The 26,155-nt window shown below is 43.5% G+C and overlaps 1 protein-coding gene across 2 annotated transcripts; it reads right to left on the bottom strand.

Moving 5' to 3' along the window:
• Nucleotides 1-5,572: 5,572 nt before the first annotated feature.
• SMIM3 (small integral membrane protein 3) lies at nucleotides 5,573-25,737 on the bottom strand. 2 transcript variants are annotated; one of them, XM_020885148.2, is made up of 3 exons: nucleotides 25,417-25,737; nucleotides 15,926-16,010; nucleotides 5,573-6,878 (listed from the first exon to the last, which is right to left on the bottom strand). In XM_020885148.2, the coding sequence occupies exon 3, from the start codon at nucleotides 6,865-6,867 to the stop codon at nucleotides 6,685-6,687; it is 183 nt and encodes a 60-aa protein (XP_020740807.1). In that variant the 5' UTR covers nucleotides 6,868-6,878; nucleotides 15,926-16,010; nucleotides 25,417-25,737; the 3' UTR covers nucleotides 5,573-6,684. The 2 variants fall into 2 exon arrangements, with proteins under 2 accessions (XP_020740807.1, XP_020740806.1); XM_020885147.2 differs by lacking the exon at nucleotides 15,926-16,010 and having other exon boundaries at nucleotides 25,417-25,725.
• Nucleotides 25,738-26,155: the final 418 nt, after the last annotated feature.

Below are 26,155 nucleotides of genomic sequence, written 5' to 3'. Positions count from 1 at the left end.
CTACTGCCCTGATGTTCAGAGATTCCATAAATTATTCTTTGGCCATTTGCTGTTCAACTTCTAAATCACAAAATATCTTCATTTTTAGAGTAGATATCCACTCTTTGTTATACATGACCCAAGTAATCGTTGTGTTCAACAACACAACATTCATACTGGACTTTTTTCTGACACAATTCTAAGTGTGTTTTCTGAGGTATAAATCTTAATTAAAAGTATAAGTATAAAACCCCCCAGTAGTGGAAATTCTAAAGCCACTAATAACAATTTAAAATTCCTTAAAGTATATTCCTTATACTGTTGTGACATGACTGAGCACATATGCACATTTGATGTGATAAAGTTAATTCAATGGAGGATGACCCCATGGTCCAGCCTACATCACCTATCGAAACCTCAGTCACCTACTGGAAATACCCACAAGGAATCCCGACATTCACCAACCACAGCCCTCCAACTCAGCTGTAGCTAGCTTACCTTACCCTAATTTCTCAGACTGTTTAGCTGCTGTGATATCATAATTTATAAGAAATATATATATATATTGGTCATTCAGATGACCAAAGTATATTTCTCATATACATTTGGTCTTCATCCACAGTTCTGACTCTCAACTCCCCAAGCCCTTGGACTTTCCTGAGCAGTAAGAACAATACTCATTTGTTATAACATTTGGTCTCTTGTTCTCAGTTCCGGAAAACCCTTCAGAGCTATAAAGGCGAAATAGGTGTCTTGTTATGCATAATGAGCCCCTTTTCGCCACATCTGGGTTATGTTCATCAGTTGATTTTTGGAAAGCAGCTAAGGATGGGGGCTGGGTGCCAGGGAAACCAAACCCAGGAATAGAGGGGTGGAACTTTCAGTCCCACCTCCGTTTCTGGTTATAGGAGAGAGGCTAGAGGTTGAATCACTCACCAGTGGTCAATGAGTTAATTGATCACACCTAATAATGAAGCCTGTATAAAAACCCAAATGGAGGGGATTTGGAGAGCTTCCCGGTTAGGGAAGCCAGAAATTTTTTATGTTCTCACATACCTGGCCCCAGACTCCATGAGGACAGAAACCCTTTTGTTTGGAAACTTGCCCTATACATCTCATCAGGTTGTTGATTCAAGTCCTTTAATATCCTTTGTAATAAGTGAGTAATGTAGGGAGTAAATTTCCTGAGGTCTGTGAGCTGTTCTAGAAAATTAATCAAACACAAGGAGGTCAGGGAAACCTCTGATTTATAGCCAGTCAGAAGGACAGGTAACAACCTGGGCTTGCAGTTGGCATCTGAAGTAGAGGGTAGTCTTATGGGACTGAGTTCTTTACCAGTAGAATTTAATGCTATTCCCAGGTAGATAGTGCCAGAATTGAGTTGAATTATTGGACACCTAGGTGTCTGAGAATTGTTTATTGGTGCAAGGAAACCCCTCCCTTCCCTGCCCCCTGCCTCCCGCATGTGCACACACATGCACACACACACACACACACACACACACACATACACACACACACTTTGGGATTGGTTTTGGTGCAGAAGCTTAGTTGTTCCATGGCATATGGGATCTTAGTTCCATAACCAGGAATTGAACCCATGTCCCCTGCATTGCAAGGTGGATTCTTAACCACTGGACCACCAAGGAAATCCCCCTTTGTTTTTAGATAACATAAGCATTGAGTATTTACACAGGCCAGGATCTCTATAAATATTTTAAGTACAGAGCCTGACATGATCCTTCCAGGGGCCCTGTAGAGATAAACATGACCTTCCCTTTTATTTATAAGGGCAGCGAAGTTCCAAGACGGCTACTTTCAAGAAACATACTGGTGGAGCCAGAGAGGAATTCAGTCTGCTTGACTTGGAAGTTTTTGCATGTAAACAATTCACTCTATAATGGTATCTGTCCAAATTTAAATACATACAATAATTTCTATGATTTTGATAAATAATGTTAGAGACCTGCTAATGCAGAAACTTTTTTTCTAGCATGTAAATCTTTATGGAAATTGAAGAGTCTTTCATATACCTGAATTAAATTATTTGTGTGATTTAGACAATGTAAAAGTTGCTTCTTAAACTTTTGGGATTAAGGGTTTCAAAGGAAAATTTATTATTACCATCATTATCTCACAATCCTTTTTCCACTCTCTCTCTTTAGCAAGAGTTATGTAAAGACCTGATTAAAGTTTAATCTTTTTTAAAGATTTTGAAGATTGTGCTCTTGAAAGTTTAGAAGGCCAATTCTGTGGAGAATTAAAACTTAGAAATTGAAAACTTGGTATTTTATTAATTGTGAATTAGTTATGAAATAATTTCTGAAAGGAGGAGAGGTATAATTTTTATACTAGTTCTAAGGCCATTGGTGTATTTAGTGCCAATCCTCAGGGGGTCGGTAGAGAAATTTTCTGCTAATCTCATGGTTTTAACTAGTGATTTTTAAAATCCCACCCTTAGGATCACAGGCCTTTGGTGTTTTTACATTATTGGCTACCTGACAGTTACCATTATTGAAAGACTCCTATGAGTCAGACACTGGCCAAATCCTTTACTTACATTATCTCATTTAGTCCTTCCCACACTCAGAAGGAGCTGTTGTGACCATCAGACAGGTAGAGAAACTGAGATTCATCATACAGATCACATTTATTGAGTATTTGCAGTGTTTTGCCTTTCCACCTTGCATCTGTGACCTCACTTAATACTCATAACAATTCTGTGATGTAAGTGTAATTTAACATCTATCTTGCTGCTGCTGCTGCTAAGTTGCTTCAGTCATGTCCGACTCTGTGCGACCCCATAGGCGGCAGCCCACCAGGCTCCCCCATCCCTGGGATTTTCCAGGCAAGAACACTGGAGTGCGTTGCCATTTCCTTCTCCAATGCATGAAAGTGAAAAGTGAAAGTGAAGTCGCTCACTCGTGTCCGAATCTTAGCAAGCTCATGGTCTGCAGCCTACCAGGCTCCTCCATCCATGGGACACAGTTCTCCAATTTTAACCTGCTCTCTGATCACCCAGGGAGGTTGTTTTTACAAAGCAGACACTCAAGACCCTCTCCCAGGGACTCTCAGTGAGTGTCAAGCAGGGTCCTGAGGGCTGCGTGTGTAAGCAGATGTTCCTGGGTGACCCTGATGCAGGTGGCCTAGGGCCATACACGTGTTTGTGTGCTTAGTTGCTCAGTCATGTCCGACTCTTTGCGACCACATGGACTGTAGTCCGCCAGGCTCCTCTGTCTGTGGGGATTCTCCAGGCAACAATTCTGAAGAGGGTTACCACCCCCTCTTTCCAGGGATCTTCCCAACGTGGGGTTTGAAGCCAGGTCTCCCACAGTGCAGGTGGATTCTTTACCATCTTGAGTCACCAGGGAAGCCCAGGGCCACACAGAGGAACATCAAATAGGCAACAACTGGCAGCTGTATGGTTAATAAGGGGATTCCTTCATTTCAGGGGAGGCTGGATTGGATGGTCCCTATGTTACATCCAGAGTCTCTGAAATCAGAAATGTAAAATAAACTCTTGAGCTGCTAGAAACATGATAGGATTGACTGGAAACTTCTGTGAGCTGACTGCTCCACATGGAAAAAAGAGCTGTATTGCCATCTGGTGGACTGCCTAAAAGTCTTCACGTTCAGATAACCTGAAACTGTTAGAGGGTTTTCTCATTTAATTCTGATACCATCCACTTTTTTTTGTTGTTTGTTTCAATTAAATTTTATTGGAGTATAGTTGCTTTACAATGTTGTGTTAGTTTCTACTGAACAGCAAAATGAATCAAATATACGTATATATATGCCCCTGCTTTTCTAGATGTCCTTTCCATTTAGGTCACCACCAAGCATTGAGTAAAACTTCCTGGGTTATGCAGTAGGTTCTCATTAGTTATCTATTTTGTATGTGACATCAGTAGTGTATATATGTCAATCCAATCTCCCAATTCATCCTACCCCCTCTTTCCCCTTGGTGTCCGCATATTTGATCTCTACGTCTGTGTCTCTATTTCTCCTTTGCAAATAAGATCATCCATAACATTTTTCTAGATTCCACATATATGCATATATACGATATTTATTTTTCTCTTTCCGAATTACTTCACTCAGATACCCTCCAGTATAGAGACCAGGAATGTGACTCAGGAAGGCTGGGTAGCACACACAGCTTCGGCCCCATACCCAGCAGCTTCCCAGTCCACTGCTTCTTATTGGATTCACATCAGCACCACGAATGCCTCCAGTGGTTAAGACTCTGCACGGTTTCTATCCCTGGTTGGGGAACTAAGATCCTACATGCTGCATGGTCTAAAAAAAAAAAAAAAAAAAATCCATAAAAAAAAAGAGCACATGTGGGCATGTGGAAATGGCAACCCACTCCAGTATCCTTGCCTGGGAATTCCCATGGACAGAGGAGCCTGGTGGGCTACAGTCCATGGCATCACAAAGAGTTGGACATGACTGAGTGATTGAACACACCACATAGCATGGGGCACGCACACCCACTGGCCGCCTCTGTAGCTGAGGCTACAAAGTGCCAGCCTCAGATGGGTGGACACAGCCTGATAGCCAACCTCCCTCCCTTATTTAGCTCCCCAGGGGCTCAGCAGGTAAAGAATCTGCCTGCAATGCAGGAGACACAGGTTCAATCCCTGGGTCAGGAAGACCCCCTGGAGAAAGAAATGGCAACCCACTCAAGTATTGTTGCCTAGAAAATCTCACGGACAGAGGAGCCTGGCAGGCTATAGTCCACAGGGCCACAAAGAGTCAGACACAACTTAGCAACTAAACCACTACCACCAGATCACATATGAATCTCCAGCTAAAGTTTAGTTAGGAAAATGGGAGTTTTTCACATTCAGTATAGTTTTTCACTTTCCAGCCTCTGCCACCCAGGAAGGCATGTTGGAATATAGGTACTGAGCAAACCAATCAGAATCTTATCATATATGTCTATTCCCCCTTGACCATTTTCTCCTAAACCTTCCTCTGTTACTTCTGTACTACATTCTATTCCTGGAAGGAACTGTCTGTTCCCACTGTCTCCACTTCCTAACCTCCCGTCTTTTCTTCACTTACAAAGTACGGTTGCATCCTTCTCATAGTCAGTTCATATCACACGACCTTTCGGTCTCCTTGCTTTGCCTCCCCCCTTCCCCTTCCACTCCTCTTAACCATCCTCCAAGCACTGCATCAGCACCTCATTCCTCCCAGTCTGTACTCTGCCTGGTGTTCCTGTCCCCCTGTGTAGCATATCTACCATACACAGATAATCCCCCCCAAACATAATCCCAGCCATAAAGGTTTTCCCAGGTTTCCAGTAGCATCCTGAAAGGGTCTACCTGCATATCACAAGCACCTCAAACTCAACATACTCAACCCAATACTAAACTCATCATCTGACTTCCAAAATCTGTTCCTCTCCCTGCATCCTTTGTGTAAACTGCACAACAGCTCACCCACTAGCTAGACTCCTGGAAGTCAATTTGATTGTCCTCTTTCCCTTTCTGTTCCAATGTTCAACCTGTCCTAAGGCCATAAATTCTGTGGACTCCTCTTACTGAGTTTAGTAGGTGCTGTTTAAAAAGAAAGACTTCAGACATGCTCATTCTAGCACTTTATTGGAAATAATTGTGTACATCAATGAAATCAGATCAAAGTAAAAGCATTTTCACACAATAATATCCTGATAACCTGTGCTATCTTTTTACATAATTTAACCAATCTCCAGATGCTCCTGGTTTTGGCCAAAAAGCTTGAGTAGTCCAGAAATCTCTCTATACATATAAATATAAATCATAGCATTAAAAATAAACATTGCTGTTTGAGTTAGTTTCAAATTCCTGGGAACATCTCTTAAAATATAAGTCTATACCTTGGAATGGTTGTAGTGTTGGTGGGAGGGAATGAAGTGAGTATGTGTTATGCAGGAGCTGGGGCAGAGGGGCTCACAGGGGATAGGGGCTGAGATCCTGAAAGCTGGCCAGGGAACTCAGCCACTCTGCATTTGCCAACACTGCTTGAGTGTCAAAGCTTTGGGACTCTAATGCAGAATGAAGTCCATCACCCCAGATCCCTTGTCATTGCCAAAAAATGGTCAAGCCCCCTCCAGATTGCACAGGGGCAGAGCTTCTGGTGTCCTGGGAAGATCCACCCATCTCCCTCCCCCTGCCACATTTAATTCCCTCCCAAATGAGAAAACTCGAGGAAGTGGCACCTCAAAGAAAATAACATTGAGCCACATGCTGTTGGTCCCTCGGAATGAGGACGGGTGCTTTTGCTTCATTTCACCTGAGGGTCACTGGCAAGGCTGCTCCGCCCCAGTGTCTCCCTCACCACCTTGAAGGCTCTCATCAGTAATAAGGGTCTGTGGTTCTTCAAAGCTTATCAACATCCAACAGTTAACACCTGTGAATCTGCTCACTAACAAGCTTTAACCTCCACCAGGTCATGGGTTCTCACAACCCCATGAGGTAGGACAGCAGGGAGTGTAATCCCTGTTTGGAACATATGGAACCTGGAACTCATGGAATTAGGTCCCGGGACTGAACTCACACCACTGGCCAGTGGCAAAATCAAAGCCAGAACTCAGGTCTCCTCACATATCGAGCTCCAGAGTCCACACCGCAAAGTCCCCCGGCTGCTTTTCTGGGAAAGGGGAAGATGCTGGGGGCCAGGACGCTGTCATCCCTCACCCGCCCTCCTGGGAGGTTCTCAGACGGCCCCATTCAGGACGGGATGGGATCGCATGCGATAGATGATGACCGCAGTGGCCGGGCACAGCAGCAAGGAGGTCATGATGACAATGGTGGCCAGGATGATGAGGACAATGACCCAGATGTCCAGGATGTGCTTGGGGAGCACAACTTCCATGGGGATCTGGCTGGTGGCTTCCATGCTGCTTCACTCTGCAACAAACAGGAAAGAGCAAATCACCGTTCTGTACCTTCTCCCTGCCTCTAGTCGGATAGAAACCTGCTCTAGGAGTCAGAAGGTAGGTCACCTACCAGCTGCTGTGTACTTATTGATGTTGCCTGATTAATAAGAATAACAGTCTCATTTACTGTGGGCTTCCTATATGCCAGGCCCTAGGCTTAGCACTTTATGTGTATTAACTCAGTCCTTCCTTCAACCACCAACCCTCTGAGGTAGGGATTATTATTGTCGTGCTTTTTTTATTTCTTGGCCTTTATCTTCAGTTATTTCCACTTTAGAGATGAAGACACTAAAGCCTTAAAAGGTGTAGATGTAGTTAATTTGCCCAAGGAAGCAAAGCCAGATGGGTAGGACTCCAGAGCCTCCATGTTGAACTATTAAACTATCATACCAACATTCCCTCATCTGTAAGGTGGAAAAAAATTCATTGCTTTTGGTCCTGCACCCCTTCTCCTCTTCTGGTAACAGAACCTCCTCTTTTCTGGAGAACCTACCTTTTCTGTGTGGTTTAGTTAAGGCACGCACCTGAGCACAGGGAAAGATTGTGACCTAAGCTTGGCCATTACAAATCTCCAAAGCCTCTATTCAGGGATAGGCAAATAACTCGGGCTAGGTCAACCAAAGTCCTCCTGGGACTTTTATGCACAAACTGTTGAGAAAGAGGATTCTTTCTGTTGGGATTGCTAAGATGAAAGGATGTGAGTCTGGAAAGGATGGGCATGGGGCTATCTCGCCCACGTAAGAGCTGTCCTAGACATGGAAAGAGAAGTGGAGCCTTGACAGCCTCAGGTGAGCATCCCAACCCAGCCAATCTGACACCATCTGCAACCCTGGACATCCCAGGTATATACGCGAATAATACTCTGGTTTTGCTGAAGCCAGTGTCAGTTTTGTTTCTCTCACTGGCAGCTAAAGACATAAATCAGTTGTCCCCAAACTTTTTGATTCACAGCATCCTTTGTGTCAGTAATTTTCTCACAGCACTGCAAGCCAAAAGAAATACCTAGCAGTTCCATTTATTATGTAGTTAGGTTCAATTTACTAAGCATTTATGTCCTAACAAATGCATGGCTGTTTGAAAAAAGTAACACACACAAATTGAAAGAAAAAAGTCTGTATTTCATTCTTCGCCAGTTACTTCCTAACAACATGTGTGCAGCTGTGAGGCACTGCACAACTCCTTGAGCTTTGGAGTCAGATGGGACGGGGCCATGCTCACTTCCTCTGCCACGTTCATGTGTGCGCAGTGCTTGCTATATCATAGCAACCGCCGAAGACTCAGCATCACAAAATGTAGCACCGCCACAAGGAATGAAGTATGATTAATGTCAAACTGTAAACTGTCTTGAGCTAGTAGTTGGCACAATGTCTGAGAGGTGTCAAATGTCAATATTCCTGTCAAAAATTTTAAAGATCCCACAGCCCCCAGACACACACTTTTCCAGTGAGTTCCCTTTGGCTCCCCAGGTAAGTATGCAACCTGGAAGCCACAGGTGCGATACATTCCCTGCCCAGAAGTCACAGGCTAGAACAATCTCCTATGGTTCCTTCTAGATCTAAAAGGTCTATAACTCTGTGATTCAAGGTCCTGGGCAAAATTCCCAATTTCAGTCCTATTTCCTGCTTCTACTTGCATCAGTAACCTTTCCTTTTTAATGCTTTTTGGCCCCATGCCTACTGTGGTTGTGTTAAGTAAGTTTACTGATTACTCTACCCAAGGTACAGCCTCCAAGACATGCATACCAGGAAGTTTGTTTCTGCACCGTTTGCTATAGAAACCAACACAACAGAAGCAGCCATATATAGTAGAGTATATCCATATAATGGAGTACTGTGCAACAATTTTCATTCATTTATTTAACAAATATATAGTGCTTGCTACACATCATGCATTGTTCCAAGTCACTAAATGCCATAAACCATGCTAAGTGAAAAGCACCTTAGGACAGTTTTAAAAAATGTCGATTCAAGGTCCCATTACAGATGAATTGAATTAGACCACAGAGGGGCCTTGTTTCCATGTTTCCCAGGTGATTTGAATGTGCAGCTGGGTTTTGGAAACCCCTGGATGAGATGATCTCTATGGCTTCTACAACTCTTCCTAGCTCCATGTTGTCAAAACGGATTCCTCTGTACTCAGTCTGGACAGATGTGGGCAAGTTCTAGGATGGAGAAGCCTCTGGCAAGGCTCTCCAGGCCACCGGATTATCAGGCAGGGGGATTATGAGGCCTGGGAGGAAGAGGCACAGGCCGGCCCTGCCTCAGTCTCAGAAACAAGGTCACTTTCTCCCAGGTCTAAGGTACTGAAGCGTGAGTCACAGGAGAAGCACATAGTTGAAGAGAGAGGGGGTGGGGGAAATCGTCCATTGTGGTCTCCTGATTACATCAATAGCTAGCTTGCTTTGGGCCAAAAGATCCCCACAAAAGCCCTTTCCGGTAAACCCATTAACATCAAACAGTCTCTGAAACACCAAATGCCAGGAACACATAATCTCCCTGGCTGATTTTCATAAGGAAAACCTGTCATTTACAGGAACTTGAGCTCCAAGGCTGATCCACAACCAAAACCCACTGAAGCTAGCATCAGCCTTGTTTCCTAGGTGGCAAAACTGAGGTCCTGAAGTTTTCCCTCGACTTCAAGCCCACCCCCTTCCAGAATAATCACTCAAAGACCCAAACCTGATCAGATCACTGACCCTAACTGAAACAAATCAGAACAAATAGATGAATAAAAGAAACTCTAGTCTGTAATCTGTATTCCAGACTATACCACTATTACTTTCTCACACATGAAATTGTTTAAAACCCAATCACAAAAACAGATAAAATTGGAGCTGCTCTAGATTGCTGGGGAGGGCCCAGAGAGAGTGGGTTGGGGGTCCTATCGCATCAGCAGAGCTGAATAAATATCCTTAGAGCAGACATTAAACACTAGACAGTAGGGTGCCCACCCCCTTCATATATACAATTCAAACTAAAAGCAATACTAAACCGTAACACCAAAATGTACATGTTGTGATGAAATTGTAGTCATTTTTTTCTTGTAACTGAAAAAATCCGGGGACGTAATTTTTCCCAGCTATTTTTCTGGTGTCCCCTTTAGCCCAGCCTGCTGACTTGGTACAGCAGACCGGTTTAGCTGATTCTCGACCCCTTGGGCTTCTCAAAACACAGACTGAAAGCCACAGGCTGTAGTGTTCACCGAGGACCCTTCTGGAGCCACTGTCCCGGGGCGCTAAGGCTGGACGTACGCGTGGCCACGTGTCAGAGGGCACTGGGAGCTCCAGCTCCGTCTCAATCCTCTCAGTCCCCCCAGTGTTCTCTGATGACCTGTTCCCTCCCACATAACAGAGACTCCAGTCACTTCCCCCTCTCCCCACTGTGAAAGAAAAAAAACTTTTCCCCAAGATAGGAACTACACAAACCCTATGTTCAGCACTATTAATGGCATGCTAGAAAATTTTACTTGAGAAAAAGCAGGACTCAGCTAAGCTGCTGCTAGCTGACTTCTGTTTGACCTCTGGCATCTGGGTGCCTGGCGCCTTGTGAGGATGTAAAACTGTTTCTTGATACATCTAATGAGTAACTATAGATCAACAAGCTCATTGTTTGCTTTGCAGATATATTACTTGTGATTTCTGATTAATAGGTCATGTCAGAGGATATGACACAAACCATTCATGTCATAAACTTAACCTCATCATTGATTAAAAATACAAGGTTTTTATGACCATAGGAGGCAAAACAGCAGTCAGGCCTAAATTCTTGTTAATTCAAACTGGCATACTTTATCTGTTATTTACCGCATTAATGAAAGATGAACTTTAACATATATTCAATATGTTTGTTTAAAAGACTATGTTAAAGTCACCCTGAACAGATAAAGAAGCTACTGCATTGTCAACCATGGGTGCCTTCCAGGCCCTACACCACCTGCCCTGTGACCTGGAGACACCCTGGCTCCACTTTAGACCACAAACTTAAGTGGTTTAGACAATTCAGTGGAAAAGTTAAGAAACTCAAAAGGACTATTTTGTATCTACTAACAAGACTAAGTGTAAGAGTAAAAAATTGTAATTCCTTCAAAGGAGGAAAATATTGTACCTTCTCCAAAGGTAGACTATTCATCCCATCCATCAAGTAGTCTATTTGGTCCAAACTAGGAAGGAAAGTGTGGAGAAGGCAATGGCACTCCACTCCAGTACTCTTGCCTGGGAAATTCCATGGACGGAGGAGCCTGGTAGTCTACAGTCCATGGGATCGCTAAGAGTCGGACACGACTGAGCGACTTCATTTTCACTTTTCACTTTCATGCATTGGAGAAGGAAATGGCAACCCACTCCAGTGTTCTTGCCTGGAAAATCCCAGGGACGGGGGAGCCTCGTGGGCTGCCGTCTATGGGGTCACACAGAGTCGGACACGACTGACGTGACTTAGCAGCAGCAGCATCAGGAAGGAAAGTGCAGGTTCCCTGCTGCCTGATTCTGAAACATCAAGTTTTACTTTTGGGACTATTTTTCTTAAGCAACTGAAAATTTGTTTACAAGATAATAATCCTTCCAGTCAATTCTATCATCTGGCAAATCTTCTAGTGCCAACTATATGTATATATATATTTATACATATATATATATATATATATATATATATATATACACACATTTCATAAATTAAAAATTTCTACAAGTCAGAAGTATTAGAATAACTGAATTCAAAGTGTCTCATCTGTGCTATCTATCTTTCAACTGTGAGACTCCCTTCCCCTACAGGTAACTTTCACCTCTCTGATAGAGCAATGTAGTTTTTGGTTGAGCACTACCAGAACTTGTAACTCTGTCTAGGGCCCATGGGGCCCACCAGGCTCCTCTGTCCATGGGATTCTCCAGGCAAGAATACTGGAGTGGGTTGCCATTTCCTTCTCCAGGGGATCTTCCCCACCCAGGGATCAAACCTGGCTCTCCTGCATTGCAGGCAGACTCTTTACTGTCTGAGCCACCAGGGAAGCCCCCAAATCACAGTAATCACACCCGCAAAAATAGTAGTGACATAAAAACAAACACACACATCACTAGAACAGAGTAGAGAGCCCAGAAATAACCCCACACATGTGTAGTCAATTAATTTACTACAAAGGGGGCAAGAATATACAATAAGGAAAGGATAGTCTCTTTTACAAGTGGCATTGGGAAAATTAGACAGCCACATGCAAAATAATCAAGACTAGTATCTTACACCATATATAAAAATTAGTTCAGAGTAGATTAAAGACCTGAAACCATAAAACTAGAAGAAAGCACAGACAGTAAACTCCTTGGCACTGGTCTTGGCAAGGATTCTTTGGATCTGACTCCAAAGGCAAGAGCAACAAAAGTAAAAATAAATTAGTGGGACTACATTAAACCAAAAATCTTCTGCACAGCAAAGGACACTATCAGCAAAATAAAAAGGCAACCTATTAAATGGGAGAAGATATATGCAAAGCATATATCTGACAAGGGGTCAATAATCAAAATATATAAAGAACTCATACAACTCAACAAAAAAATTGATTAAAAAATAGGCAGCATGGTAACCATAGTCAAGAATATTGTATTGCATATTTGAAAAGTGATGAGAGTAAATCTTAAAAGTTCTCATCACAAAAAGTATTTTGTAACTTTGTATGGTAACAGATGGTAACTAGAGTTATTGTGATTATTTTATGGCATATACACATTGTGAATCATTTATGTTGTACACCTGAAGTTGATATATTGTTATATGCCAATTTATACCTCAATTATAAAAAAGAAAAAGAGACAAAATCTGTAGAGATCAGGATTTTCATTTCTGGTAATGTAAAGCTAGATAATTTTGACCTGTTTTCTTACTGAGAACAACTAGAAAAATTAGACCCAAAAAAAATCTGCTCAAAGGCACTAAGAAATAGCAAAATAATGAAGAATTACCAGGCTAAGATCTAGGAGAAGACAAATCCAGGGAGGTAACCCTGGTATTTGAAGCAGCATCTCCCTTAGTGAAGAACAGAGACTAACAGTGTTTCTGACAGACTCAGGAATATAAGACTGCCCACACAGAGAGAGTAAAACCTGTGCATTTTGGGTTTGGACTTCAAAGAGCACTCTTAGTGCAAGAGTGAACAAGAAGTATACTAATCCCCAAGTCTGCAACCCAGCTTTGAATCTTCACAGTCCTTGAAATTGAATTAAGCTTGTTCTAGATTGCTAGTACCTCCAGGTGTCTGGCAAAAGCAAACTTATATCCACTGTAGAGGAGATAACAGCACAATTCAAACTTTTATTCAAATTTCTTATTCAAATATAATGTCCAATCATAACTAAAACTAAGTAGCAGTGAAAAAAGACAAAATGACTAGAATGGAAACATCAGAAACAACAGACAATAGAAAAAGACTTACAGGGGCTCCAGATATTGGAGTTGTCAGACACACACATTTTAAGTAACTTTGATTAATATGTTTGAGGAGAAAATAAAACAAGATTGAGAATTTTGAAAGAGAACTGAAAACTATAAGAAAGAACACAACAGATTTTTTAAAAGAGCCAAAAGAAATTCTAGAACTGAAGAATACAATAATTGAAAATAAAAATTCAGTGAATGGGCTTAACAGCAGATGAAACATAGCCTAAAAAAGAATTAGTGAACTGGAGGATCAGAGGGAAAAAAATCTAATGATGCAGGGAAATAAAAGGATGAAAAATAAACTGGGTGAGGGGTATAGAGGAAACAGTGACACAATACAACATCCATGTAATTGGAGTCTAGAAAGAGAGAAGATAGAATGGGGAAGAAAAAAATTACAGTAAGAAATAGAATTTTTCAAAGCTGATGAAAGATATGAATTCACAAACTCAAGAAGCCCTATAAAGTTCTAGTTAGATCAAGTGAAATCCATAGTTAGGTGCATCATAGTAAATCTGCTGAAAATCAAAGGCAAAGAGAAAAAAATATTATATTCAAGTGAAAACCACTTAGACTGATAGCTAACATCTCATCAGAAACAATGGAATCTAGAAAACAATGATTTCTTTTAAAGTGAACAAAAATAACTGAGAATTAAGATGAAATAAAATTTCAGATAAAATATAAAATTTAAATATTCAATAATAATAAGGGGAAAGAATCAAAGGGTTCTTATTTTCTGGGAAAGGGCAAAATAACCAATAACATTGAACTTTGTGAAATTAAGGATGTATATTGTAATCTCTAGGGTAGCCATTTAAAAGTAATAAATGGATACACAATTTCTAGAGAAAACAAGGGAAAGAGGGGAGGAAAATAGAACATGTGACACAAACAGAAAATGCATAAAGAATAGTAGATTTAAACCAAAACTAACAAAAACTATCAGAGTATATAAAAATATAGATACTTTTTACAAGAGACACATGGGGGTTCAGAAATATTGAAAGTAATCGGAAACAAAAGAAATACCATCTGTCATGAATTCTGTAAGCTAGTAGAGCTGTTTTACCATTGAACAAAGTAGACATTTAAGTAAAAAGTATAACCAGAGATACCAAAAGATTGAATGATTTTTAATTTTTATATGCCTAATCTCAGAATTATAAGAAGAAAGAAAAATTTACAATTATGGTGGGGGAGTTCAATACATCTCTCTCAAATATTGATGGAACAAAATAATTTTAAGAATCACCTAAGGACAAAGATGACTCCTTAACATTAATATTTTTTTTACAATATATGATTTCAAATAGAAAAACTAATTTAAAATAAGTTAAATGTAAATTATTTCCTCAATAGCTCATATGATAAAGAATCTGTCTACAATGCAGGAGACCTGGGTTTGAATCCTGGGTCAGGAAGACCCCCTGGAGAAAGGAATGGCAACCAACTCCAATATTCTTGCCTGGAGAATCCCATAGACAGAGGAGCCTGACAGGCTACAGTCCATGGAGTTGCAAACAGTTGGACATGACTGAGAGACTAACACAACAACAATGTGTAACTATATATTCATGAACAGTATTGGAAGAAAATAACTAGGAGGGTAATTATATAAGAATAAAGGGAAGCATAATATATTATGTTCCAAAAGTAAGTTCAAAGCAGGGTAGTTTTAGCGTAGGAACAAGTAAGTTTTAGAACGGATTTCATATGCTAAGTCATTTGACCTGATTCAGGAAAGAATAAAGTGAAAGTGAAGTTGTGTCCGACTCTTTGCGACCCCCATGGACTGTCTATGGGATTCTCCAGGCAAGAATACTGGAGGGGGTTGCCATTTCCTTCTCCAGGAGATCTTCCCCACCCAGGGATTGAACCTGGGTCTCCCGCATCGTAGGCAGATGCTTTACCGTCTGAGTCACCAGGGAAGTCCCTCAGGAAAGAATATGCTCCGGTTATAACTGCAAACAGGCTATTTCTGTGAAACAATGGCAGGAAGCCGAATTCTAAGATGGCTCCCACAATCTGCTCCCTGGAGTTACCCTGTGATTAGGTTAGGTCACATAACAGGGGTGAGGGATTTTGCAGGTGTAATTAAGGTTCCAGAACTTCTGGCTTTAAAGTAACCAGAAAGATGACCTTGGGTAGGTCTGACTTAATGAGGTGGAAATCTAAAAGAAGGCTGAAACCTTCCCTAGGTCAACAATACTTTTCTGCTGGCCTTGAGGTGCAAGAAACAAATCTACCAACAGCCTGAAAGAGCTTGCAGGCAGATTCTTTCCTATTGGGTCCCCCAGATGACAGGGCAGCCTGGCTGACACCTTGACTGCATCTCTGTAAGGACCCAGCTAAACTGTATTTGGACTTCTGACTCAAGGAAACTAAGATTATGTAGGTATGTGTTAAGCCACTAAAGTGTGGTAATTTGTTATGGCAGCAATAGAAAACAAATACAGCAATATTACATCCTACTGGGTTTGTTCTGTGGAGATGGAACTTCTACAAACCAATGATATTCTAGAAATCTACACAGGATTTAGAGACTATCTACTTTAGTCTACCTTCCATTTTACAGATGAAGGACATGACTTACCCAAGGTCACCAAAGCAATTTAATGGCAGGACTCAGGGGACATCTCGGGCCTCCAGATTTGCAGTGCTCTTTTTCAACTCCATCACTATCCCATTTCAGATGGGAGTCAAAAGAAGACAGTGGGGCATCAGGTTGGAGTAAGCAGTGATAGAGAATAAATTAATATAAAGAAAGAGAGCCAGCCAGGCTTCATTGTTTTTTATTGAAATATAGTTTTCCTGCTGTATAGCAAAGTGATTCAAGATATACATATATATTCTTTCTCATATTCTTTTCCATTATGGTTATTCATAGGATAGTGAATATAGTTCTCTGTGCTACACAGTAGGACCTTGGTGTTTATCCATTCTACACACAATAGCTTACATCTGCTAACCCCAACCTCCCACTCCGTCCCTCCCCCAACTTCCGCTCCCTTGGCAACCACAAGTCTGATCTCTATGTTTGTGGTCTGCCTGTGTTTCACAGGCAGGTTTATTTGTGTCATATTTTAGATTTCACATATAAGTGATATCATATGGTATTTGTCTTTCTCTTTCTGAATTACTCCACTTAGTATGATAATCTCTAGTTGCATCTGTGTTGCTGCAAATGGCATTATTTCATTCTTTTTTATGGCTGAGTAGTATTCCATTATATATATGTACCATATCTTTGGGCTTCCCTTGTGGCTCAGCTGGTAAAGAATCTGCCTGCAATGAGGGAGACCTGGGTTCGATACCTGGGTTGGGAAGATCCCCTGGAGAAGGGAAAGGCTACCCACTCCAGTACTCTGGCCTGGAGAATTCCATGGACTGTATAGTCCATGGGGTCACAAAGAGTCAGACATGACCGAGCGACTTTCATACTTTACTCACCACATCTTACCACTTATCTGTCAGTGGAAATTTAGGTTGTTTCCATGTCTCAGCTATTGTGAATAGTGCTGCTATGAACATAGGGGTGCATGTATCATTTTGGATTAAAGTTTTGTCCAGATATATGCCCAGGAGTGGGACTGCTAAATCATATAGTAATTCTATTTTTAGTTTTCTGAGAAATCTCCATACTGTTTTCCTCAGGCTTCTTGACTATACCTTTTTACTGTGTAAATACCTAGGGGAAACTTTAGGCTCAGAATCCTAAGCAACTTCCTCAAAGGTGAGGCAGTGAGAAAGTTTTCCAGGAACACACAGACACACCCCCAAAAAGCAAAGCAGGGTCCTGTCAGAATCACTCATGGATATAATTCCACCCTTTGTATTTCATCTCTTTGACTTAAGGTCCAAATACAAAATCAACCTGGTGAAGAAGGTAAGGCTAAAACTTGTAACTTATTTACTCCTCACCATGGGTAAGAACATCAGAGAAGAGAGGGAGACACCAGAATCCTGCTTGTAATGAGAGATTTCCCCAAACTGGAGGGGAAAGCCAGCATGCATAGAAGTTGAAAACTGGGAGAGGAATGGACTTTGCCTGGATTCCAATTTTTCCCCAGCACTGATTTTACCCAACACAGTTCTCACAGAATGCCTTCCCTCTCTGCTCAGTGGTATATGTACTGAATAAACATTTCTTAAATCAACAAATTCTCAAACTACTGTAATCTGGTAAGGTGATGGAAGCTCTTAGAAGTACAGAGAATACTTGGAAACAGCAGGGAAATATTTCAGACTACAGAGTAGTGTTAAAAGGCCAGACAGGAGGCCCGTTGGCTTGGATTTAAATGTGGCTGTTTTAAATCCAAGAGATTTACCACTTTCCAGCTGACCTGCCCTGAATAAGTTACTTAAACTTCCTAATGATTCCATTTACTCAGCTGAAAACAAAAATGGGAAAATAATAGTCTGCCTTATAGGGTTAAGGAGAATTCCATGAGATAATCTCATATAGTACTTAGTAGTGTTCTGACAAACAGTAAGCACTCTACAAATGTTCATCCTTTGATTAATAATCCCTGACCATAAGGACTCTCTGGCCTAAGCAAATATTCACCCACTTTGGCTAGAGTTTGGTAACATCCCTAACTTGGACTGTACTTCACTTTATCAACAAAAATGATAGATGCTTGAAAGTAAAAGTGCTAGTTGCTCAGTCATGTCTGACTCTTTGCAGTCCCATGGACTGTAGCCTGCTAGGTTCCTCTGTCCATGGAATTTTCCAGGCAAGAATACTGGAGTGGGTTGCCATTCCCTTCTCCAGGGGATCTTCCCGACCCAGGAATCAAACCCGAATCTCCTGCCTTGCAGGCAGATTATTTACCATCTGAGATGCTACAGAAGCTGATAGATGTTTAATCCATATTAATGATGTTTTTTAAATCAACCAGCAGCAGTATTGGTTAATCTGACCTATTTTTCCAGTCCAAGTATGAAACTAGTAGAGTAGCAATTCAGTCTAATTCAATAAACATTCATGGCACTGTGATTAACACTGGGGAGTGGGTGTGGAGATAAATACGGTGTTTTTCCTTAAGAAGCTCACACTCTTCTGGAGGAAAAGACATTAATTACAATCACAAATTGCAATAAAAGGCAGAGAAGTGGACTGAAGGTACAAACCATATGCCATCTCCGAACAGGAAAAAAAGCAGAAAGAGTACTTGATTTGAATTCTGTTTTTCACCCATAGAAGTGTGACTTTGGGCTAGTTATTTAAAATCTCTAAACCTTGGTCTTATCTTCCAAATAAGGACATTAGAAGCATTGCACTGCAACATCCTATTGTGAGGATAATAGGAGATAATATGTGTGGAGTCCTGGAAAATAATAGACGCTCAAAAAAATATTAATTCTCATGCCTTTGTTTTTGTCTATGTAACATAGAAGACTTCACCCAAAAGGGGGGGTTTTGACATGGACTTTGAAGATATGCAGGAGTTCAAAAGAAAGAAATGAGGAGAAAGGCAGGATTAGTAGAAAACCATCATCAACAAAGCCCAGAGCTGATGAGTTACTTGGTATATCGGGAGCATATGTAGTGCTGGTGGCTTTGGCAGGAAACCTAACCTTTAAAAGTCCCAGTTTCATTTGTAAAAACAGGAGTAATATTAACTAATAATAGTAACTTCATGGGGACGCCATGGAAGTTGAGCAAGCTAATGCATACAAAGCACTTGCCTGGACAGTGCCTTGGTGCACAGTAGTGTGTGTGTGTGCGCTCAGTTGTGTCCGACTCTTTGCAATCCCATGTATTGTAGCCCGCCAGGCTCCTCTGTCCCTGAGGTTCTTCAGGCAAGAATACTGGAGTGGGTTGCCATGTCCTCCAGGGGATCTTCCCAACCCAGGGATCGAACCCAGGTCTCCCCTATTATAGGCAGATTGTTTACTGTCTGAGCCACCAATAAGGGCGTCATAAATGTTAAACTGAGCTAGCGACCACAGCTCTTAAAGTCACACAAAGTTCAGTGGCCCCTACCACTTAGTTTAGGTGCCATGACTGCTCTGTATCTGATCAAGAAACTGCAGTGATCGTTTCATAAACAAACAGCCTTTGATGTCTTCCCATCTTTAACCTTCCACTGGAAATGCACACTCTCCACACCTGAACTGCGGCTAACAGTTAACTTTTGAGAGACTGCCAATGGCTATCCAACCGGTTTTACCACCAAGGAGTTTTCCAAGGAAGAATGCAATAAAAGAAGTGACTTCCTGCTGCTTCAAGCTTAATTATGCCACAGTGGGAGAAAAGGCAGATAAAGGCAGGTGACTTCCTGAAGGTGTGACTGAGCACCCAGTGCTTTCCACTAGACATGGAGGCCACAGAGGAGGCAGCTAGAACCAGCTCTGAGTCACTGATGCTGGAGGAATCTCCTGAAGCATCTTGCAGAATGTGAACAACAAGGTCATGGTTCACAGGACAGTAGACTAGGGGGGTTACCTGCATGGCCTAGTCCACAGCACCTCTTCCTGAGGCTCCACCCTCAGAAAGAGCTGGTGAGATTGTCAGAAAAGAATGAAGCATTTAGGCCAGACAGAGAGGGCAACTCACATACCAGGAAGGGATCCCACTGGCCACCCAGTAGCTGGGCTACCTAGTGACTTATATCCCGAGGTCTGGTCCCATTTCAAGACCTTTTTGTTTGCTGTTCGCTCTTCCTAGAATGCACTAGATCGTCTTAGATCTTCCCTTCAACATGCAGTGTCTCAATGACCACGACCTCAACTTTTAAACGTTACATCTTTGAAAAAGCCTTTCCAGACCCTATTAAATTACCACCTTCATCCACCAGCTGTTCTCTGTCTCATACCTTGTTTTATTTTCTTCACACACTTTTCACAGCCTTAGATTAGCCTGTTTGCTTCTTTGTTTTTATTGGCCATCTTTGCTGACTCAAATGCAAATACAAAGAGAGAAGAAGCAAATACAAAGAAGAGAGAAGTCTCTTGTTCACTGCTGTTCCCTCAGCACCTATCACAGGCCCTAGCACACAGTAAGTGTCCGATGAATATAAGACTGACAAATAAATATGAACAGGCTGGGGAACATTAGACTTGACTTAACTCCTGGAACTTAGTGAGGGAGGTCCAGAAAGGATGCTTACCCTTGTTCAATGACCTTAAAGTCAGAACGTTATTTTTTTAAATGAAATGACACCCTCTGATTTGATCTCTGTACATTTCCAAAGGATTATGGGGCCTCTTTCTTTCCCAGTTTAGCCTGTATGTACTAGACGAACAAGCACTGGCCTTTCTGAATAATATCCTCTAGACTTCCCTCTTCCTGACTTGCTTGGGCTGGTGGTTCAAGTTTCAGTTCCTTGTGCTCAGGGGCTGGGCATTGATGTAGGTGTAGGGGTTGGGGAGTTGCTGCCCAGAATATGGAGTTTTCTCTCACTGTTCTCTAAAGAGGACAGGGAGCCTGATAAAAGGGGAGGGGATTCCTCATGCCAAGTCCAGTGTGAAATGGCCATCCCAGACTCATATTTACTCTTGGAAACAAGTGTTATAGTTAGCCTCAAGCATTTACCAACTCAGCAAGGAGTCCATTTCACCAGGGACCTTTGTTCCAAAGAAAGGGGCCAGAGGAAGGAATGAGCAGGACACACAAGTATCAAAAATGTGAAACAAATCAAACCAGAGGACTTTCTCCAATGACCCCAGGTCTCTAGGGAGAACTCTGTTCTCATTTTACCCCAATTGGCCTCTATCGCATTCAAAATTCTTAACAGTATAAAGACTGTTCCCTGCCTGAGTTTCTATCTGCTCTTCTGTGGCTGGAAAAATGGAAAAACACCAAGATATTTCAAAGACATCAGAAATCATGCCAGAGCTATTCAAGACTGCACGTACCATCTGACCCAGCCACTCACAGAGTCTTAGAAATCAGCAGGGAGCCAGCAGAGGAGAAACCCAGGCCCAAATCCACAATATCCTGTTTAAGCCCCCACCGTCCATCATTTCTATTTGCCACTGACTAAGTGCCTGCTGCTGCTGGGCTGACAAAGGAGATGCTCCATGAGGTGGACTGTTGGGGGGCTGGGGGGAAGAGGGGTGTCACTGATAGAGCTGCAAGTGCACCACAGTGGTGGAAATCTCCTGCCAAGATGTGTGATCCAAAACAAGTCACTCTCCTAAAGTGGGCCTCGCTGTATATGGTAGGCAGAAAGACGACCCTACAGAGATGTCCAAGTCCTGGTCCTCAAAACCTTGACTATGAACAAGGAAGCATGACTCTGAGGGAGGAGCCAAGAGAACAGGCAAAGGGACTTTACAGATGTGATTAAAGTTAAGGACTTTGAGATGGGTAGATTAGCCTGATTATCTAGGTGAACCCAATCTACTCACATGCATCCTTAAAAGTGAAAAGGAAGGCAGAAGAGTGGGAGAAATACGATAGGAAAAGGATCTGACTCACTGTTGCTTACTTTGAAGATGAAAAAAGGGGGCTATGAACCAAGCAATGCAGTGGCCTGAGAAGCAGGGAATGTCCCTCAGCTTGCAGCCAGCAAGAAAACAGTGACCTTGGTCTTACAACCACAGAACTGAGTTCTACCAACAACTCAAATAAACAGGGGACCAAGTCCCCTCAAAGCTCCAGAGAGAAACGCAAGCTGAAGATGCCTTGATTTACTCTAAGGAGACCCATATTAGACCTATGATTGCTAGGACTGTATTACAATATATTTGAAGCCATTACATTTGTGGTGATTTGTTACAGCATTAGAAAATGAATTCAGGGTGCGATCCTGAGTATTTTCCTCTTTCAAACTGAGCTTCAGTTTCCTGCAGGTCAATAGGAGAGGATGGACAAGGTGACCTCTAAAGGGCCAGCTCTCAAAGACTGACTCTGCTGCCCCTAGAGCCCTGCCCCAGTCAGGATGGTGTTGGGTTGAAAACCATTCAAGAAAACCTAGAAAAGAGTGAGGGAAAAAGATGAATCTTTAAACAGCCCCAAGATGTTCCCTAAGATGCCACCATGGCACTCAAAGAGAAAAGTCTCCTGTTTTGCCCTCCTGTTACTTCTCTGACCAAGAAGAAGGAAGCAGGAAGTCTGGGAGGGCTAGACAGATGCTTCACAGCTCCTCAACAGAGGCCAGAGCACCAAGTTAAGGATCTTCCCTCCCTATAGATGTTTGTTGAAAAGTCCTGAGTCTCAGTGTCAGCCTGAGGCAGGGAGTTAGGAGGAAAGGTGTGTGCCAGACGTGTCATCTTAATTGCAACTGATCTGGGGAGCCCAGCTGTCTTCTCTGTCTTTTTGTCTCCCTCCTCCATGTCCCTTTCCCTATCCTATCCTATGCAGTGGGTCATCAGCAATTCACATGCCCAATTAGCCCACCAGGATCCAAATCACCAAAATAACGAAGCTGTATGTATACATAACTAAGCAGTTTGAAGTACACAATTTAGTCACTGGATCTGTTTTGCTGCTTTCTGATATTCCAAGAAGTTATAATTCTGACCTGTTACCCTTCCTGGTTCCCTAACTCTTAATCTTTACACCAGATGTACATCACTCTCACTTGAGGTTCACTGTCAGTGAGTGAGCTGAACTGATTCCAAGGGCCCTCGTGATTCACTGGCCCAGAGGCTGCCAAATTCTCAATTAACTCCCCCCAGGTCACCCTGTAAGTAATTGACAGAGGCAAGATCTGAACCTAGATCCCCTCAATTGCAACAAGATTCAGAGCATAGGTCCCAAAGCCAAACTGCCTGGGTTCAAATTGCAGCTCTGCCACTTACTTCCTGTGTGATATGTGTAAGCTACTCTCTGGACCCCAGTTTCCTCATCTATAAAATGGATGCAATGATGATCCCTACCTCATGGGATTATGGTAAAGACTAAATGAGTTAATAGGTGTAAAATGCTTAGAGTAATACCTGGCTAATAGCAAGCGCTCAGTAAATGTCAGGTGGCTCAGTGGTAAAGAATCTGCTGCCAATGCAGGAGATGCATGTTTGATCCCTGGATCAGGAAGATCCTCTGAGAAGGAAATGGTAACCCACTCCAGTATTCTTGCCCAGGAAATCCTGTGGACAGAGGAGCCTGGCGGGCTACAGTCCATGGGGTCACAAAAGAGTCGGACACAACTTAGCAACTAAACAACAACAAATATGATTATTGTTACATTATTTAGCTTACCTGGCCAACGAGGCAGGAATCAGCAGGGTGTGGTAATACTAGTGTTTACTCTTATAAACTGTGAGTGGGAGGACATGTGCCTGTCTTTGATACCACTGCCAATAGCGACAGTGTAAGACAGTCAAGATAAAGATCCTCTGTCCTTGGAAATATTTTCTGGGTTTCTATTAAAACATAGAAGAAAAAACAGAAGAGGTGCTTTCATGGACAAGAAGCAGAAGCACTCTTCTTAAAAGAAGGGTCAGAATATGGCTGGGAAAGCATCTAAGGTTGTACTTACCTCTTATTGTCCCCTTAGTCTGACACCCGAGAGCCCAATATGTGACCCAGCCATACTCAGCCCCCAGAGTGCCTGATCGGTTTTCTGTCTCAAACACCTCACCACAGCCCAGTGACTCTCAGGCTGGGCCAGAAATGGGAAATCCCCAGACCATTTTTTGCAGCGGAGCCCACAGTGCTGACGCTCTGAGTGGTCAAGTGTTTGGAAGATTTGATGGGGCATGACCTATAACCCCCATGGCATGATTCATAACCCCTAAACCGCTGGAAACTGGAGGTCTCGGCTAGAGTAGAGAAGCATTTCTCCTTGGCTTTTCCTGGGTGTTACTACAGAAGTACATGATGTCCTGAAGCCCAGCTGGGCTGTCTCAGATGTGCTCAGAGGATTGCTGAGTGGCCTGAATAACCCCAAAGCACATCCCATTTAACCACAGACACCCAACTTTTCCACCTCCACTTCCTTATTTTATGGGGATGGCGAAGGCAAGGTCCAGATACGGAAACCCCTCAAGGTACTCAGAGTGTTTCCTGACTCCCAGGGAAACAGTTCTTCCCACCCCAACCCCTAACATCACCCCTTCACAGTCCTGTGGGACTATGGACTATTTACCCGGCACAGTGGCATCACGGATCCTAGCAGATGATCAGGGGATCTTCCATAATTGAATGACTGAGGGGCTGTCACCAAGGCAGCCTAGAGCTTTGAGGGAATCTGTAGATAAAGGGGTGACACAGGAACCCCCAGGTGCCAACAAGACTAGAACAAGGGAGTCAGGAAGAAACGAGTGGAGCCTCATGAGTAAAAGCCCAGCCTGGCCACTCAATACAAAAAGCAACCTTAACGGTTGTATGAGGTTTTTACGATTTATATCTCTCTTTCACTCAGAAGGCAGTATTGGACGTCCTGTGCCAGGTGCTGAGGATGAGAGACAGAGCCCACCCTCAAGGAATTTGTGGAGGGGGATCAGCGATGCGGGTGAACTGGCAGTCGGGACATCCCCTAAGTAAAGAGGCAGGAGGGAGCTTGGGAGGAAGGCTTCTTTGTCTCCAAGATACTTTGAACTTTCCCTTTCTCATTTGACCGGAATGCAAAGGGTATTTTCTCCATTTCACAGAGAACTAGTAACAGACCACGCTGGAACCCACCACCCCTGACTCCCAACTCCGGGCGCCTTCTACGCAGGGCTCTTGAGAAAAGTAAGACAGAGAGCCTGCTGCTCTGGGGGATGCAAAGACCTAAACTGCCAGCACAGCCCCACAGCGGGTGCTCAGGCCGCGGAGCCGAGCTCCGCCGCCGCGCCCGGAGATCAAAGAGATGGCAGAACCTGCTCGAGGAAGGGGCGCGCTTCCCCCTTCCCCCGGCCCCGCGACCACAGGCAGCGATAGGGAAACGCGGAACAGACCGGCTTCCCGGAGGGCTGGAGTCCACCCATACGAGCTCCGGCCTCCGGGGAGGCCCAAGATCGAGCGCCGAGGGTCGCTGGAACTTAAGGGCGGACAAAAGGGAGAAAAGAAAAAGCTAAAGTGGTGAAGAGGGAGAAATGAGGTGGAGGGGCGGGGAAAAAGATAAAAAGAAGGCATTTGGGAGGGCACTTGGGTAGAGGCAGCACGGGAGCCGGAGCCCACGAACGGCACCCGATGACCCCACTCACCCGAGATCCGCGCAGCTGCTTTGAAAACCCGCGGCCACCGCCGCTGCTGGATCGTGCCAGGTCTGCGAAAAGTTCCTGGGGCAGAGGCAGCTGGAACGCTTCTCTAGGCGTCCTGGGGACGGCGGGCTCCAGCAGCGGGATGCGAGCCCTGGCCCTCGGACCTCGACAGTCAACGTGCGGGGTAGCTCGGCGCGGCGGGCAGGCGGGAGCGCGCAGGAGTGACCGGCACGCGCAGTTCCGCACCCGGCTCGCGGCGCTGCGGTGGCTGTGGAATGCACGGCCGCCAGGGACCGCCCCGGAACGCCAGGGGCCCGGCAGCGGCCCCTCCCCGCCCCGCAGGAGGCGGCACTGGAAACTAGAAACTGAGGCTTGGTTCCCGAGAGTGCGGCTTGTCACGCGCAAGGCTTGTGACCTTAGCAGTCACTTCTGTTGAGGAGCTCCATTCCCTGTGTTGTAAACCGAGAGAGAGTTGACCTAAAATGTGCCCTCCGTGATCCTTTTCACCTGTATTCTTGTACGTGGGGAAGGTGGAGTTTGGTTTGGGAGGAGGTTTGAATCAAGGAGCAGAACTCAAAGCTCTTCCTTTGCAATGTACAGAGCATGTAACAAGAGGCTTCATCTTCCTGACAGCTGCTTTCTCTGTAAAATGGGGGCAGTAACACCTGCCTCCCAGTCCTGTTGTAGGGACCGAGTTGGAGGGCCAGTATGAAGTTGGTTGGCTGTCTGCTGTAACATGCCT

This window comes from Odocoileus virginianus, chromosome 3 (genome assembly GCF_023699985.2).
Source record: "Odocoileus virginianus isolate 20LAN1187 ecotype Illinois chromosome 3, Ovbor_1.2, whole genome shotgun sequence".
Classification (NCBI taxonomy): domain Eukaryota; kingdom Metazoa; phylum Chordata; class Mammalia; order Artiodactyla; family Cervidae; genus Odocoileus; species Odocoileus virginianus.
This window is presented reverse-complemented; position numbering and strand designations above follow the sequence as displayed.